At 44.2% G+C, this 17,910-nt stretch overlaps 1 protein-coding gene across 2 annotated transcripts in view; it reads right to left on the bottom strand.

Annotated features, from left to right (window-relative positions):
* The window catches only part of JAKMIP2 (janus kinase and microtubule interacting protein 2), a 155,346-nt gene that overhangs the window by 82,226 nt on the left and 55,210 nt on the right, over window positions 1-17,910 (bottom strand). For both annotated transcript variants that reach the window (XM_073651290.1, XM_073651289.1), the window contains exons 2-3: window positions 8,695-8,744; window positions 6,359-6,610 (exon numbers count right to left, since the gene is read on the bottom strand). In XM_073651290.1, the coding sequence (XP_073507391.1) occupies window positions 6,359-6,487 (129 nt within the window). In that variant the 5' untranslated portion in view covers window positions 6,488-6,610; window positions 8,695-8,744. The remainder of the gene's footprint in view (window positions 1-6,358; window positions 6,611-8,694; window positions 8,745-17,910) is intronic.

The raw sequence follows: 17,910 nt of genomic DNA on the forward strand, positions 1-17,910 counted from the left end.
TACAAGTGTGAGTGTACGTGTGTGTGTGTGTGTGTGTGAGTGCTTGGTGTAACCTTCTGCAGTCACGTGTGGGGGCGGTCAGGCGTAGGGGACGGTCAGACGTAGGGGACGGTCAGGCGTAGGGGGCGCGGTCAGGCGTAGGGGGCGTGCTCAGGCACACGGGGCATGCTCAGGCACATGGGGCGCATGAGGGGGCAGTCAGGCGTAGGAGGGGGCTGAGGAGATGGAGGAGCCAGCAGCATCAGCAAGGGGGATGATCACTGGGGCAGAAAGAGGGGCAGGAGCCGGCAGTAACAGCAGCAAGGGGGTGAACCCTGGGGCAGAAAGTGGAGCAGGAGCCGGCAGCAGCAAGGGGGGGTGATCACTGGGGCAGAAAGGGGAGCAGGAGCCGGCAGCAGCAGGGGGGTGATCACTGGGTTTGCGGGGGGGGATGATCATTGGGACAGGGTGGGGGGGTGATCACTGGGAGGGGGGGTGATCACTGGGAGGGGGGGTGGGTGATCACTGGGACGGGTGATCACTGGGATGGGGGGTGATCACTGGGACGGAGGGGTGATCACTGGGACGGGGGGGTGATCACTGGGAGGGGGGATGATCACTGGGAGGGATGGTGGGTGATCACAGGCGCAGGGGATTCACAGTGAGCCTGCTGCTGCCTGTGATCACCGTACACCGGCTGGCAGGAGAGTACCAGCCGGTGGATGCAGATGTGGGAGATGGAGCAGAGGGAGCGGAGGTCGGGATGCAGGTTTAAAATTGGACTGGGGTGGAGAGGGTTGGAGGGGGGGGTTCGGGGTGGGAAGTGGGGGCTAGAATCAGACAAGGGGGGGTAATATTACCGGCGGTGGATCGGCGGCGTCGTCGGCGGATCAGTGGCGTCGGAAGATCGGTGGCGGTGGCGGCAGCAGCAGATCGGTGGGTGACCAAGCTCCACAGCTTCCACAGACGGGAGGAAGCTGTGGAGCTTGGTCAGCCATTGTAAAAACAACACCCTCCACATCTGATTGGAGGGCTAGCGTCACATGGACACTAGCCCCAATCAGATATGGGGGGTGACAGAGCTGACATTCCCCCCAGCCAATGGCTGATGCTATATGCATCAGGCCATGCCAAGATCATAAATATTTCACCAATTTCTATTGGTGAAATATTTAATTCATGCCGATTGGCAGTTTCACTAAAGTGAAAGTGAAACTGCCAATCGGAGGGGTCCCAGGCACGGGGGGGTTAATCCACCCCCCGTGGGGTCAACTACAGGTTGTTCAGTTGCAGTAGCAACTGTGACACCTGAGCGACCCCGCTCGCACGCGCTGCAGGGGCGCGATCCCTCCATGTCACAGACGCTGTGACACGGGTCAGGAAGGGGTTTAAGGCCCAAAATGGATGCCAGTTACATAGGGAACACCCACAGGAACACTTAAACCAATAGGAAAATTAGGAAGGGGAGGGACGTTCAACTTGCAATTTGAAATAAATTAAAGTTGGGAGAAAAAAAAAAAGGGACCATCCTTAATACTGATAAAATGTAAACAATTGAATGATTGCAATGTGGGAGAGGTGGGATAAGAACTCAGCATGGGGCAGTGAATAGAAGCTAGTCAGTGAATATTTAACAGGTGAACCACCCAGGCAAATGTGGGAAAGGGGCCAAAGGAAAGAGGGGAATTGCACATATAAATGGCACCACATAAATAAAAGACAAATTGTTGAGGAGAAGCAATTGGAGTGTAGGAGAAATGTGATCAGATCCAATTTATCCATTCTTGAAAATTCATTTTTAATTTTTTTTTTGTTTGTTTTTTGTTTTTAGTTATTCCCTCCTTGCATTTATGAAAATTATTATCCCCATTTCATTTTTCATCCCCCTTTCGTAACTCTCCTGCACTCCAAACTGCAGTCTTTACACTTTTGTCCTTTTTACTCATTTACAAGTATAGTCCCCTTTTCTGTATCACCTTCACCTCATCCATCTAGATGGCTCCTCTGTTAAATGTTGCTCTTCTGATGTCCATACACTGCCAAATCCCAGGTTCTAATCACATTTCTCCTACACTCCGATCGCTTCTCCTCAGCAATTTGTCTTTTATTTATGTTGTGCCATTTATATGTGCATTTCCCCTCTTTCCTTTGTACCCTTTCTCACATTTGCCTGGGTGGCTCACCTGTTAAATATTCACTGACTAGCTTCTATTCACTGTCCCATCCTGGGTTCTTATAACACTTCTCCCACATTGCAATCATTCAATTGTTCACATTTTATCAGTATTAAGGATGGTCCCTTTTTTTTCCCCAACTTTAATTTATTTGAAATTGCAAGTTGAACGTCCCTCCCCTTCCTAATTTTCCTATTGGTTTAAGTGTTCCTGTGGGTGTTCCCTATGTAACTGGCATCCATTTTGGGCCTTTAAAAACCCATCCATTCTCATGCTGTACACATTTGTTTTTTCATTACTTAAAAAAGACGCCAGTACGGCGTTGAAACGCGTTGTTAATAAAAAGCCTTTTTCATCATCATCATCATCTCTGAAGAATTGATTCACTTCAGCAGCTCAGCCCACCTACGTGTTTATCCAACTGGATCCAATATCTCCTGGAGGATTTATCTTCCAGCCACGGGGCAGCAGCAGCTGTTTTTCTTCATGCCTACATAGGAGTTGTGTCTGTCACAACTCCATCAGGTGAGTGTAACCTGCACTCTCCTACTCTTCGTCCATAGGGTATCACCCTATTGTGCGCTCTGTTCCCCACATTTAGAACTGCAAGGAAGAATGGCAGAGGATCCCCAAATCCAGGTGTGAAAAACTTATTGCATCATTCCCAAGAAGACTCATGGCTGTACTAGCTCAAAAGGGTGCTTCTACTCAATACTGAGCAAAGGTTTTGAATACTTATGACCATGTGATATTTCAGTTTTTATTTTTTAATAAATTTGCAAAAATTTCTACATTTCTGTTTTTTTTTCAGTCAAGATGGCGTGCAGAGTGTACTTTAATGAGGAAAAAAATGAACTTTTTAGAATTTACCAAATGGCTGCAATGAAACAAAGAGTGAAAAATTTAAAGTGGTCTGAATACTTTCCGTACCCACTGTACATTTCAATAACATTGTTATGTTCACCAGTCTCTGAGGTCATCACACAAGGCCTTTTAAGGCCAGCTGAGGCAACCATGTGGCCTGAGTATGCAGGAAGCATTGATTCTAGCTGTTACATGTTTTGCAGGAGTTTGCTTCATCATCTGCTTCTCTCAACTCCAGCCAGGTGTCTAATTATCTCTCCAGCAAACTCCTGTCTATTATTCAGCAATCTGCAACTACTTTCTAACTAGCTAAGTACTGTGCATCCTGGGGCTATTACACTCTCAACTCTGCTGCTACAAGCTTCCTCATATCGAACTAATCTCTGCTGGTATTGGCGCTGTTCACACTTTGGTCTCTGCATGTAATCTACTTGATTATTATTTGTCTTCACCTTTCCTATCCTCACAGCTCATCTATTCCTGTGTGTAATCACATCTTTGCAAGCAAGTTATCAAATTGCCTATACATCTATTATTCCTGAGTGTAACAGCAACTATGCAAGCAAGTTACTAGATTAACTATACATCTTCTGTGCATCTGTACACCAGAGTCTGCTTTATCTGGTGTTTCCTGATTTACTTGTCTGTTTGCTGGTCTCCATACCCCACTCCCTGGTCCTGGTTGATCTATGTGCCATGTGGCAAGACACACTCAGTTACATCATTTGTGGGCTGCTCATCTTGACCTTCGGCTTAGAGACTCCACCTAAGCAAGGTTTTATTCTCCCTCATCATTGAACAGTGAACTCTCAGTCAGTGTTCAGCTTGCTCTTTGATTGATGGAGCTGTAAACAGCAGACCCTTCTTCACCAATCAGTAGAACACTCACTTAGTACTGCAGAGGAGTGCAAGGAGCATTGCTCATTTCCCTACCCATCTGCTGACTGCGTGAAGCATGTATGTGTGTATGTGTCATTATAACTCTCTGGCAGCACATAGTCAAAGAGGGTTGAAAAAATGTAATATGTACAGTACAGACCAAAAGTTTGGACACACCTCATTTAAAGATTTTTCTGTATTTTCATGACTATGAAAATTGTACATTCACACTGAAGGCATCAAAACTATGAATTAACACATGTGGAATTATATACTTAACAAAAAAGTGTGAAACAACTGATGTCTTATATTCTAGGTTCTTCAAAGTAGCCACTTTTTGCTTTGATGACTGTTTTGCACACTCTTGGCATTCTCTTGATGAGCTTCAAGAGGTAGTCACCGGAAATTGTTTTCACCTCACAGGTGTGCCCTGTCAGGTTTAATAAGTGTGATTTCTTGCCTTATAAATGGGGTTGGGACCATCAGCTGTGTTGTGCAGAAGTCAGGTGGATACACAGCTGATAGTCCTACTGAATAGACTGTTAGAATTTGTATTATGGCAAGAAAAAAGCAGCTAAGTAAAGGAAAACGAGTGGCCATCATTACTTTAAAAAATGAAGGTCAGTCAGTCCGAAAAATTGGGAAAACTTTGAAAGTGTCTCCAAGTGCAGTTGCAAAAACCATCAAGCGTTACAAAGAAACTGGCTCACATGAGGACCACCCCAGGAAAGGAAGACCAAGAGTCACCTCGGCTTCTGAGGATAAGTTTATCCGAGTCACCAGCCTCAGAAATCGCAGGTTAACAGCAGCTCAGATTAGAGACCAGGTCAATGCCACACAGAGTTCTAGCAGCAGACACATCTCTACAACAACTGTTAAGAGAAGACTTTGTGCAGCAGGCCTTCATGGTAAAATAGCTGCTAGGAAACCACTGCTAAGGACAGGCAACAAGCAGAAGAGACTTGTTTGGGCTAAAGAACACAAGCAATGGACATTAGACCAGTGGAAATCTGAGCTTTGGTCTGATGAGTCCAAATTTGAGATCTTTGGTTCCAACCACCGTGTCTTTGTGCGACGCAGAAAAGGTGAACGGATGGACTCTACATGCCTGGTTCCCACCGTGAAGCATGGAGGAGGAGGAGGTGTGATGGTGTGGGGGTGCTTTGCTGGTGACACTGTTGGGGATTTATTCAAAATTGAAGGCATACTGAACCCATACTGAACCAGCATGGCTACCACAGCATCTTGCAGAGGCATGCTATTCCATCCGGTTTGCATTTAGTTGGACCATCATTTATTTTTCAACAAGACAATGACCCCAAACACACCTCCAGGCTGTGTAAGGGCTATTTGACCAAGAAGGAGAGTGATGGGGTGCTACGCCAGATGACCTGGCCTCCACAGTCACCAGACCTGAACCCAATCAAGATGGTTTGGGGTGAGCTGGACCGCAGAGTGAAGGCAAAAGCGACAACAAGTGCTAAGCATCTCTGGGAACTCCTTCAAGATTGTTGGAAGACCATTTCCGGTGACTACCTCTTGAAGCTCATCAAGAGAATGGCAAGAGTGTGCAAAGCAGTCATCAAAGCAAAAGGTGGCTACTTTGAAGAACCTAGAATGTAAGACATATTTTCAGTTGTTTCACACTTTTTTGTTAAGTATATAATTCCACATGTGTTAATTCATAGTTTTGATGCCTTCAGTGTGAACGTACAATTTTCATAGTCATGAAAATACAGAAAAATCTTTAAATGAGAAGGTGTGTCCAAACTTTTGGTCTATACTGTATATACAGTGTATACATATATATGTATAGTATATTTTTTACTTCTTTTTTTTATGCAAGCTGGGTGCTACCCCTCGCAATGAGGCAACCTAGGCACTTGCACTTCAGTGTCTAAGGGAAAATATGGTCCTGATGATTCCACATTAAGTGAAAAAGAACGCATAACCCAAAACAACCAGAGTTAAGATTGCCTAATATCTGATATAGGTTTTAACCATATTATATTAATTAGAATGATACATTCAAGATTTTTTTTTTACTTAAATGCATGTATTTTTTGTCTAAAATTAAATTGTCTAAATCGGTTTCTTGAAAATGATTCATTGTTTCCCCTTTATAGCCTTTGTGCTTCACAGTCTATTGCTGGCTGCAAAATGGTTTAACTGAGAATCCATCAGTTAGTTAATTCTGATGGCTAAATGGAAGTGTTTCTAACTCTTTGCATCTGTTTTTTTTAGCTTTTTTTAGCTGATTTGTGACCACAGGCCACATTCAAGTTTGATATGCAAGGATTAAAAGAATCTATAATAGCAAAACGATGGCAAATTTGTAATGAAAGTGAAGTGAAAAAGTTATATTTAGCCCAAAATACATATATTTAAATTAAAAAAAATTGTTCACAGAGGTGGACCACCCCTTTAATCAGGCCCCCCTTTTGATTGCTATGCTGTCATACCTTCGACTTTTCCTGGTGAAGCTCAATTTGAATATCTGTTAATTTAGTCCTGAGGTCTTCATTTGCAGCTTGTAAAGCAAGTATAAGAGCTTCGGGCTTCTCGCCCTTGTTACGCCCCTTTTTCGACATGGTTGTGTCTTGCTGTAAGTGTCTATGACTTTACTTCTCTCAGCAAGCCATCCCCAGTGGATGCTGGAGCTCCTGGTTTGTTAGGAATCCAGGAAGTAAAATAATTCTTCTTTTGTGGAAGCCCTTTAGAAAGAAAATGCATTATAATCAAATCATTGATGAAAATAAAGATATCACCATGCGTGCATCAAAGAATAAAGGTCCCCGTACACATCAAATTTAAGTTGTCCAACTAATGTGTTTTGGGGTGACTGACTCTCTCTTGACGGATGTTGTCATAGGAGATAAAATGGGGCATTGTTTATCCCTGAACCTTTTGTTCTCTGTGGAGATGTCACCACTGAAGATGTCTGTCAGTGGCTTTCTCAACTATACCCATTAAAGAGTTTGCCCGCTACTTTTTCATTGATGACTTATCCTTATTGATTTGAATAGGAGACAGACCACTACCAGCAAACGGCCAGCTCTGCAAGTGAGCACTTCCGGCCGGCGGCTGCTGCCGCCGACATCAATAGCGGCTGATTGGCGGGGGTGCCGGGTGTCGGACCCTGGTCGATAAAACATTGAGGACCTATCCAAAGGATAGGTCATCAATGAAAAAGTAGTGGACAACCTCTTTAACAACACATGAACTCTTTGGACACTTTACAGCATGTTTATTAAAAAAGCATAGTAAACAGGTTCTGTATTCCATAGCTACTAAGTAAGGGGTTGGCCACTACTTTTTTATTGTCCTTAAGATTTTTTTTTTTTAACGCCTTCGGCTCGATCTCGACTTATGGTGACTTGATGGGTGAATGATCTATAGGTAGAACAATCTTGTGCAAGCCTAGATAGACCCACCAGAGTCTTCTCCGCTGTTATTTTGATGGCATCAAGCCATCTGGTTACTGGCCTTCCTCTTCACCTTGTTCCTTCTATTCTTCCGACCATGATGTCCTTCTCCAGTCATTGCTCTGGCATTAGGATCAATATATGATCAGTGGAAGTGCGAAACCTAGCACCCTGGTTGACCAGCTATCACCGGCAGTGGCCAGAAGTTCTAAGATGCTGCAAGAACGCAGCAGCTTCGTCATTTCTATTGTGGCCATGGCCAAGTATTGCAGATCCACTCCTTATTCAAACGAACCAAGGATAGATCTGAAGTACCTGGCTGTGGCTACTAAAATTTTGACGGACCTGTTTTCTACCGGCAGCATCCGAGAACTTCCATCCACCGCCAGCCCCGGTAACAGCTGATGATGGCGATGGTGCTGATCAGATAAATTAGTGGTCAACCCATTCAATGAAAAGAGAAACTAATTTATTGCAATGAGTTTGTCAATTTTGAAATGTGAAGAAAGCTAAATTATTTGGCATTCCTGTCATTCTTTGAGGAGAAAAAGAGAGAAAAGTCTGGATAATTCAATAGATATAAATTAAAGAAGATAAGGGACACAACACAAGCTGAGGTAGGGTCTCTATTTAAAGAGAACCTGACAGGAGATTCTGAATCATGGACGGCATTAATCAGACATATAGGCGGAGACCTGTCAGTCTGCACAAGTCAGGCATGAAGAAGCCTCAGACAAATCAACCGAGACGCATCCTCCCCAGTCAGCTCTTCAAAGTATGTATACTTTGAAATACCACAACATTTCAGATACAAGCATACATGGCTGCAATGACGCAGCCAGCCTCTGATTCATGCTGCCTATTTTTTGGGCAGAATGAAATATCCGTCCTTTAACAATAAAGTAGTTTTATAGCCATTGGTAACCTAAATGAGCCACCAGAATTTTGGCATTGTTTGCACAGAAAAACTGTCCTTCATGACTTGCATTATATTTATTATGTATTTTAGACACATTTCTTGTTCAACAAGTGGATGTTACCTCATTAAGAAGGGACACTGATTTCTCAGAAAATGGGTATGGGGTATTGTAAGACACTACCTTGCACCAAAACATGCACCAACATTTTACTGCACCTTTTTGGCACAAAGGAAACCAACTTCTAGGTGTAATAAACTTAGACTAGTCAGTCTTAAAATATATCAAAGTTATCAAACAGCATGAACCACCCTGATAAATTTGGGGTATTTTAAGACTGTCTAATCTAAGTTTTCTTTATCCAGGAGTTAGCATTGATTAAAATGCCCCAATATGCCAATTTTATACTGATAAACTGATCTACAAGTGAATGTGCAAAGAGTATGAAAATCTCACCTTTGACTTCAACCATCTACATCCATTGTCTCCAGCTCTCCGGTCCATATCTGTTTAGAAGAGAAATATGACATGTCTAGTAAATAAGTTCCATGAAGAGAACGTTTATATCACAGTTATATCTTCAAATGAGGAAACAAATGTCACCATTACAAGGGTCGTGGTAGACAGTAAACCTAATTGCTGCAGGCCGTGCCCGGCAGCCGCTGTAAAGCGGCAAAAAAATATGAAATATAAAAGGAAATATAAAAGTAATATAAAAAAACACATGTAAAAACACAAAGACCCTAATTCATTAAGTCTGATGTTTTGTATGCCAGTCTTAATGAAGGAACGCTGAATGGCATACGCCTCTGCCTGAAATGTTACGCCAGCCAGGCCCTGACATACATTTGTGCCATAATTCAGGCCACTTTTTCTGGTGTAAATTATGATGAACTTGTTCCAACTCATTTCTTTGCATTTGTTTTAGTTATTTGTACAAAAAGGGACGTAGATCCTCCTTTTTAGGCTGGGCATTTTCTGTCTATATAGCTTTCCACAGACAGGTGTCCGAACAGTTATTTCTTGGTCCTGCTCTGCCCCCCACCTATATTGAGGTCTGCTGATACATTGTGAGGTTAGGATTCATCCCGATTGGGTACACCTTGTCGCAGTGGGACGACTTTTACACTTTTTTGATCAAAATAGTGTCAACTAAGTATATGTTTATTTACATGTACAATTACTATATATTTACTTACTGCGGGTTATTTGCTCATTTTCTTTTTTTTTTCTTAAGTTTCTTATGATGAATTTGAAAATAAGAAATTATAACAAAGTCCAAGCTGCATATTTTTTTTCCTTTATTTCCAAAATAAGTGCATATCATGGGAGAGAGTTACATGATGTTGGACTGGGTAACAGCCATTTCACGTTCACTTATCTGACTTATGATAAATTTGTCTGGCAAGCTTTGCCATGCCCAACCTGACCCAATTTCAACCACTTTGACAAAGCTGGCTGGGACTCGCATAAACATGCCAAAGTCACAGCTTCAAATTGCACAAAAATTTTGCAACATTTCAAGGAGTTTTATACCAGAATTCTGGCGAAAACTCCTTAATGAATCAGGGCAATAGTTCTAGTTCCAGGCTATAAGAAAGACAGCTCTGTCTGCATTTTCAGAATGGATGAATTGGTACAATCATTTGTTTTTCAGACCAACAGCTGACAGTCAAATGAAAGCATTCATTTTTTACGAAGCTCCTCTTTGTGGAGAGAGTGTAGGCTAGCTTTCAGATCACAAGATTTTTTACAAGATTTTCCCCTGTTACTCTCCTAAACATTTTGGAAAAACCAAGCACATATTCTCTGTACTAAAGCCAGAAAGAATACACTGATATCAGAAATATCCTGTCATAAACCTAACCTTAAACTGTTTTTGGTCACCATCGCCATCAAGGGGCAACAAGGAGCATTTTTGCAATGAACCAAATGGTGCCTGCAGATTTAATAACAATGTTACTGATTATTCTAATATAGTCTAAATATGCAAGACAATGTAGAATAATAGCAAAATGAGGAATAATCAGCAAGATCTGACTTTTTAGTAATCAAATACAGATTTAGGCCGGTTTATTTATGGTACCGTAAAAACGGAGATATCCGTGTCCCTTGTGTCCATGTCACACGTGTGGCAACCGTGTGCCGCATCAGATGCACACGGACCGGCGCCTGGGAATCAGTGCTACAGTGAGCGCTGTTCCCAAGTTCTGGGTGCTGAACGCTGCCCTCATCATGGTTCCCTGCCGGCGCTGTGACCAGCACCAGCAGGGGCAATGATGAGGGTAGTAGTGTCTGCTCCCAGTGTCCCTGTGTAAAAATAAGAATAAAATCCATATACTCACCTGTCCGGAGATGTCCCTCGCTGTAATCCTCTGAACGCTGACGCCGGGGAAAATGCGCAGCTCCAGTGAGCGGCTTCGGAGCTGAGCTCAGGAGCGGTGTCCTGTTACTCACTGAGCGCAGCTCTGGAGCAGCTCATTCTCGCCGGCGTCAGTGGTCAGACGATTACAGCGGGGGACATCTACGGACAGGGGAGTATAAGGATTTTATTATTTTATTCTTATTTTTACACAGGGACATTTAGGGAGCAGACACTACTACCCTCATCATTGTCCCTGCTGGTGCTGATCGCAGCACCAGCAGGGAACCATGATGAGAGCAGTGTTCAGCACCCGGCGCTTGGGAACAGCGCTAACTGTAGCGCTGATTCCCAGGCGCCGGTACGTGTCACATGAATGTCATCCATGTGGGACATTTTGCGGCTCGTGCATCCGCAAAAAAACAGACATGTGAGGGTATTGAGCACACGGACACACTGTCCGTGGAAACACACTGACATGTGCGCAGACCCATTCATTTGAATACTTTGTTCTGTACAAAGTTGAATTTGCTGACAACAAAATCACACAAAAATCATCAATGGAAATCAAATTTATTAACCAATTGAGGCCTGGATTTGGAGTCACCCCAAAATTAAAGTGGAAAAACACACTACAGGCTGATCCAAATTTGATGTAATGTCCTTAAAGCAAGTCAAAATGAGGCTCAGTATTGTGTGTGGCCTCCACGTGCCTGTATGACCTCCCTACAAAGTCTGGGCATGCTCCTGATGAGGTTGCGGATGGTCTCCTGTGGGATCTCCTCCCAGACCTGGACTAAAGCATCCGCCAACTCCTGGACAGTCTGTGGTGCAACATGACGTTGGTGGATGGAGCCAGACATGATGTCCCAGATGTGCTCAATCGGATTCAGGTCTGGGGAATGGGCGGGCCAGTCCATAGCTTCAATGCCTTCATCTTGCAGGAACTGCTGACACACTCCAGCCACATGAGGTCTGGCATTGTCCTGCATTAGGAGGAACCCAGGGCCAACCGCACCAACATATGGTCTCACAAGGGGTCTGAGTATCTCACCTCGGTACCTAATGGCAGTCAGGCTACCTCTGGCGAGCACATGGAGGGCTGTGCGGCCCTCCAAAGAAATGCCACACCACACCATTACTGACCCACTGCCAAACCGGTCATGCTGAAGGATGTTGCAGGCAGCAGATCGCTCTCCACGGCGTCTCCAGACTCTGTCACGTATATCACATGTGCTCAGTGTGAATCTGCTTTCATCTGTGAAGAGCACAGGGCGCCAGTGGCAACTTTGCCAATCCTGGTGTTCTGTGGCAAATGGCAAGCGTCCTGTACGGTGTTGGGCTGTGAGCACAACCCCCATCTGTGGACGTCGGGCCCTCATACCACCCTCATGGAGTCGGTTTCTAACCGTTTGTGCAGACACATGCACATTTGTGGCCTGCTGGAGGTCATTTTGCAGGGCTCTGGCAGTGCTCCTCCTGTTCCTCCTTGCACAAAGGAGGAGGTAACAGTCCTGCTGCTGGGTTGTTGCCCTCCTATGGCTCACTCCACATCCTTTGGAGTGACCAGAGCTCCATGCTCTGGTCACTGTGCTGACAGACGCAGCTACCCTTCTTGCCACAGCTCGCACTGATGTGCCATCCCGGATGAACTGCACTACCTGAGCAACTTCTGTGGATTATATTGTAGACACCGCCTCATGCTACTGTACATCTAGGGGTGAGAGCAATGGCAAAATCTAAAAGTGACCAAAACAAGAGCCATAAAGGATGAGAACAGAGAAATGGTCTGTGGTCACCACCTGCAGAACCACTCCTTTATAGGGGGTATCTTGCTAATTGCCTATCATTTCTACCAGTTGTCTGTTCCATTTGCACAACAGCAGGAGAAATTGATTCACAATCAGTGTTGCTTCATAACTGGACAGGTAGATTTCACAGAAGTGTTATTGACTTGGAGTTACATTGTGATGTTTAAGTGTTCCCTTTATTTTTTTGAGCAGTGTATATATTTTTCTTTTCAGAGCTAATACAGCTTTAATATTGCAATAGAAGAATGGTCAATACTGTCAGATGATAAGTCTATGTCAGTCTGGTCTTAGATATACCCTGATTTCTATAAGTAGGAGCACAGCACAGTACAAGTGAAACCTTTCCAAAAGAAATGCACTAAGATCTCCAGATCGGTACATCATTCACTACTTGGTGTACGTCACACATTACTGACCAAGAGAACCACCGAATTTTGGGTCCAAATATCAACAATACAATAATCAGAAAGGATAAAAAACCCTTACTGAATAAAAGGTTAAAGTGGCAATAAATAGGATATTAACAACAAGTAGAGGACCACAAAAGAAAAGGATTACATACAGTACAGACCAAAAGTTTGGACACACCTTCTCATTTAAAGATTTTTTTGTATTTTCATGACTTTGAAAATTGTACATTCACACTGAAGGCATCAAAACTATGAATTAACACATGTGGAATTATATACTTAACAAAAAAATGTGAAACAACTGAAAATAGGTCTTATATTCTAGGTTCTTCAAAGTAGCCACCTTTTGCTTTGATGACTGCTTTGCACACTCTTGCCATTCTCCTGATGAGCTTCAAGAGGTAGTCACCGGAAATGGTCTTCCAACAATCTTGAAGGAGTTCCCAGAGATGCTTAGCCCTTGTTGGCCCTTTTGCCTTCACTCTGCGGTCCAGCTCACCCCAAACCATCTCGATTGGGTTCAGGTCTGGTGACTGTGGAGGCCAGGTCATCTGGCGTAGCACCCCACCACTCTCCTTCTTGGTCAAATAGCCCTCACACAGCCTAGAGGTGTGTTTGTGGTCATTGTCCTGTGGAAAAATAAATGATGGTCCAACTAAACGAAAACCGGATGGAATAGCATGCCGCTGCAAGATGCTGTGGTAGCCATGCTGGTTCAGTATGCCTTCAATTTTGAATAAATCCCCAACAGTGTCACTAGCAAAGCACCCCCACACCATCAAACCTCCTCCTCCATGCTTCACGGTGGGAACCAGGCATGTAGAGTCCATCCGTTCACCTTTTCTGCGTCGCACAACGACACGGTGGTTGGAACCAAAAATCTCAAATTTGGACTGATCAGACCAAAGAACAGATTTCCACTGGTCTAATGTCCATTCCTTGTGTTCTTTAGCCCAAACAAGCCTGCTGCACAAGGTCTCCTCTTAACAGTTGTTGAAGAGATGTGTCTGCTGCTAGAACTCTATGTGGCATTGACCTTATCTCTAATCTGAGCTGCTGTTAACCTGCGATTTCTGAGGCTGGTGACTCGGATAAACTTATCCTCAGAAGCAGAGGTGACTTTTGGTCTTCCTTTCCTGGGGCGGTCCTCATGTGAGCCAGTTTCTTTGTAGCGCTTGATGGTTTTTGCAACTGCACTTGGGGACACTTTCATAGTTTGCCCAATTTTTCGGACTGACTGACCTTCATTTCTTAAAGTAATGATGGCCACTCGTTTTTCTTTACTTAGCTGCTTTTTTCTTGCCATAATACAAATTCTAACAGTCTATTCAGTAGGACTATCAGCTGTGTATCCACCAGACTTCTGCACAACACAACTGATGGTCCCAACCCCATTTATAAGGCAAGAAATCCCACTTATTAAACCTGACAGGGCACACCTGTGAAGTGAAAACCATTTCCGGTGTCTACCTCTTGAAGCTCATCAAGAGAATGGCAAGAGTGTGCAAAGCAGTCATCAAAAGGTGGCTACTTTGAAGAACCTAGAATATAAGACATATTTTCAGTGGTTTCACACTTTTTTGTTAAGTATATAATTCCACATGTGTTAATTCATAGTTTTGATGCCTTCAGTGTGAATGTACAATTTTCAAAGTCATGAAAGTACAGAAAAATCTTTAAATGAGAAGGTGTGTCCAAACTTTTGGTCTGTACTGTACATGGACAGTACTAAGGGTATAACATATGGTATCAATATGCAATGGATTATAAACTACCATGTGCCAGCAGTGTATCACACAGGCGAAATTTGCACAAGATGCCTGTGTGGTGTGCAAATGGACAGTACCTAGAGTATATCATATCATATAATATCAATCATGTAATGTATCAGACAGGCACGATATACATGTAATGCATATTGGTATAGTTGTAATCTTGTGCCGTGTTGTATTTCCCCTATGAGATGTACTGTCACCAGATTGAAAGGGTACATGAATATATGACCAGTGGTAGTATGCAAGTGCCACCCCTATTGTATATATGTGGCAATATATATAACAATGTATAGTGCCCTCACAGAGAGAGGAGGGGGAAGGGAAGGGGAGGGAGGCGAAAGGAAGGGATATAAACCATGTAAAATCCAAGTGGTCATATGGTGGTGTAAGCAAGGGCAAACATAATAGGAAGGCAACAAAGTATGGTTAAATACCTGAACACAGTGGTCCTGGAGATAAGTGCGGCGCAGCCTCGATGCGCGTTTCAGATGAAAGTCCTTCGTTAGGGTCTGCCAGTTATTTTGTCCATATAGCAAACATATATTACTACATGGGTGTTTTTATTGACCATTGGGTCTCTCTAAAATGTCCCCTATACATGTCGCTATGCTCAGTGTGTTTTTTGTCTACTACATCAAACATTGCCATGAAACTTATCCAGTATTATGTGAGAAATTGGTTTCGTCCTCCAAACTGGGCGAGCTTGTGCCGATGACACCCAACACACCAGCCTTCTCATGGGCACTTCCTGACTTTAAGACTCACACTTACGACAGACTAATGTAACTCAATAGGGCTTTTCAGATGACAGTTTGTTCACACAGCCCGAGTGTCCATGTAAAATAAATTGCAGTGTGCTCTAGTCTTCTCCGCATTGTGGATGAGACTCGCCTGTTCAAGTGTATGGGTGCACAGAAAAAATCAGATCCCGTATATGGGACATCCATAATGTATCCTATTTTTACTGACACATTGCCACTCCATTATTAACCTAGGAAACTGTATTTGATTAAGTGCATTTAAAACTGTTGATGTATAAATACGGATGTCACCTGGACGCCACACGGACGTAAAATATGGATACACGGACAGCACACGAATGGCATATGGATGACAATACAGATGAAAATCGTCTGAGTTTTCTGGATGAAAATTGGATGATTTTTCATACATCCGATTGACCCTGAGCTGTATGTCAGTGAAGTAGAGGTAGGTACAGAAGACATTCATGCAAGAATAATCTGTGACAGACCACTTTTGAAGGAAGTGACAAGCAGCACTTACACTATGCAGCTAAGTACGCAAAAAAAAATGGTCTGAGTGTCATCAGCGTTTTGGATCCGACTATCATCAGTGTGTGGTCAGTGTGTCAGATTTTACCATTACTGTGTGTTCTCGTGTGAAAATATAAATATATTCCAAAGCTTCTCCTATCCATTACAATGTTAATCACAGACTCATGGATTGTATACTGAATCCATCCATCCGCTGTCCATGATATTCACTGAATCAAAGACTTGCTTGTGTGATTTTCATCTGTAACGTTGATAAAAAACGGATATGTCTCTGCTCCGTGATATTTTTTCAAGTAAAAAAACACCACAGACCTGTGAACAGCTCCATACACTGTGTGTAGAATTATTAGGCAAGTTGTATTTTAGAGGATTATTTTTATCATTGATCAACTACTATGTTCTCAATCAACCCAAAAGACTCATAAATATCCAAGCTTAATATTTTTGGAAGTTGGAGTGTTTTTTTCTTAGATTTGGCTATCTTAGGAGGATATCTGTTTGTGCAGGGAACTATTACTGTGCAGAATTATTAGGCAACTTAACAAAAACCAAATATAATCCCATCTCACTTGTTTATTTTCACCAGGTAAACCAATATCAGTGCACAAAATTTAGAAATTAACATTTCTGACATGCAAAAACAAAAATAAAAAAAATTAGTGATCAGTGTAGCCACCTTTCTTTATGATGACACTCAACAGCCTTCCATCCATAGATTCTGTCTGTTGCTTGATCTGTTTTCGATCAACATTGCGTGCAGCAGCCACCCACCACAGCCTCCCAGACACTGTTCCGAGAGGTGTACTTGTGGCGCCCCTGAGGGTTCAGTCGCCACAGAGGTACTGCACCTTACCCAGAGGTGTGGTACCCCCTTCTCTCAGGTAAGGAGGGAGTGCTTCCCGGAACCCCAACACCTGCATCCAACACTACACTGCTCCAGGCCGGCTGAAGGGGCAAGATGCAATGTATGTTTCCTGCTGAGCCCTGACCCTGGCTGGAGTGGGGGGACCCCAAAGGTAGGGGGAACCAGTAGTGGGTGTGGGTGAAGGAAGTAGTTAGGGGGAGCACTTTGGTAGGAGTATAAAATAGGGAAGCCATCTTAGGGTGGTGGAACAGAGAGATTAGTAGTTGGAGAACAGTCCAGGAGCAGAGTCTCAGTAGGAGCTCTGCTCCACAAGTAGGGCCCAGTGTCAGAGGCCCAGGAGGGGAGCAGGGAGTAGGCTCTATTCTAAGAAGGGATCCTAGGGGGTACGGCGAGTGCAGGAAGGCACCCGTACGCCCCGCATCTGTCAGAAGACAGAGGGATCGTAGGCAGCAGGAAGGGGACCGGCCCCTGGCCCAGTCGTGTACTTCAAGTCCCGGCTGGAAAAACCGGAGGCTTCTGGCTTATACAGTCAGTTGCCAAAGCCTCATTCTAATCCCTGTGAGGGTCAAGCAGGTCTGTGAACTCCGATGGACAGGAGGGACTTCAGAGCACCCGAGCGGGATTGAGAGTGGGCAGCGCAGGGCAGGAGGGAGAAAGACCCAGCGTGAAGACGGTCTAGATAGGAACACGTGAAAGTGGGGTTCTGCCAGGTACCCCTGATCTACCTGAGGAAGTACTGAACCCCTGCCTGGTGAACGCAGCGCGACGTGGGAGGCTAGCACCTGTACAGTGCACCAGTGGAACCGTCATAAAAACTGTGAGTAAAAACTCGGATGACTGCACCGCACTGCCTCCGTTCATTCTTTATCTGCGCCATCTCTCCCTCCCGGCACTCCAACGCCCAGCGCAACCACCATCTTCCTACATTGCCCTGGAGCTAGTGCTACCTGTGGAGAGCCACACCATCCCTGCTGCCGTAACACCAGCTCCAGAGGACTGCTCCGCAGCGGCGGCACCCCTTAGCCGCATTCCACAGGTGGCGTCACGAATAATCCCAAAAACCCCATATAAAACTATCCCCTCTTTGCACTGACCGCCCTGGGTCACGGACCGGGCCAGCCACCGTGATACTCCCCCTACCGGCATACGCAGGG

This window comes from Phyllobates terribilis, unplaced genomic scaffold (genome assembly GCF_046119375.1).
Source record: "Phyllobates terribilis strain yellow unplaced genomic scaffold, ASM4611937v1 Scaffold_11__3_contigs__length_659146591, whole genome shotgun sequence".
NCBI classification, from domain to species: domain Eukaryota; kingdom Metazoa; phylum Chordata; class Amphibia; order Anura; family Dendrobatidae; genus Phyllobates; species Phyllobates terribilis.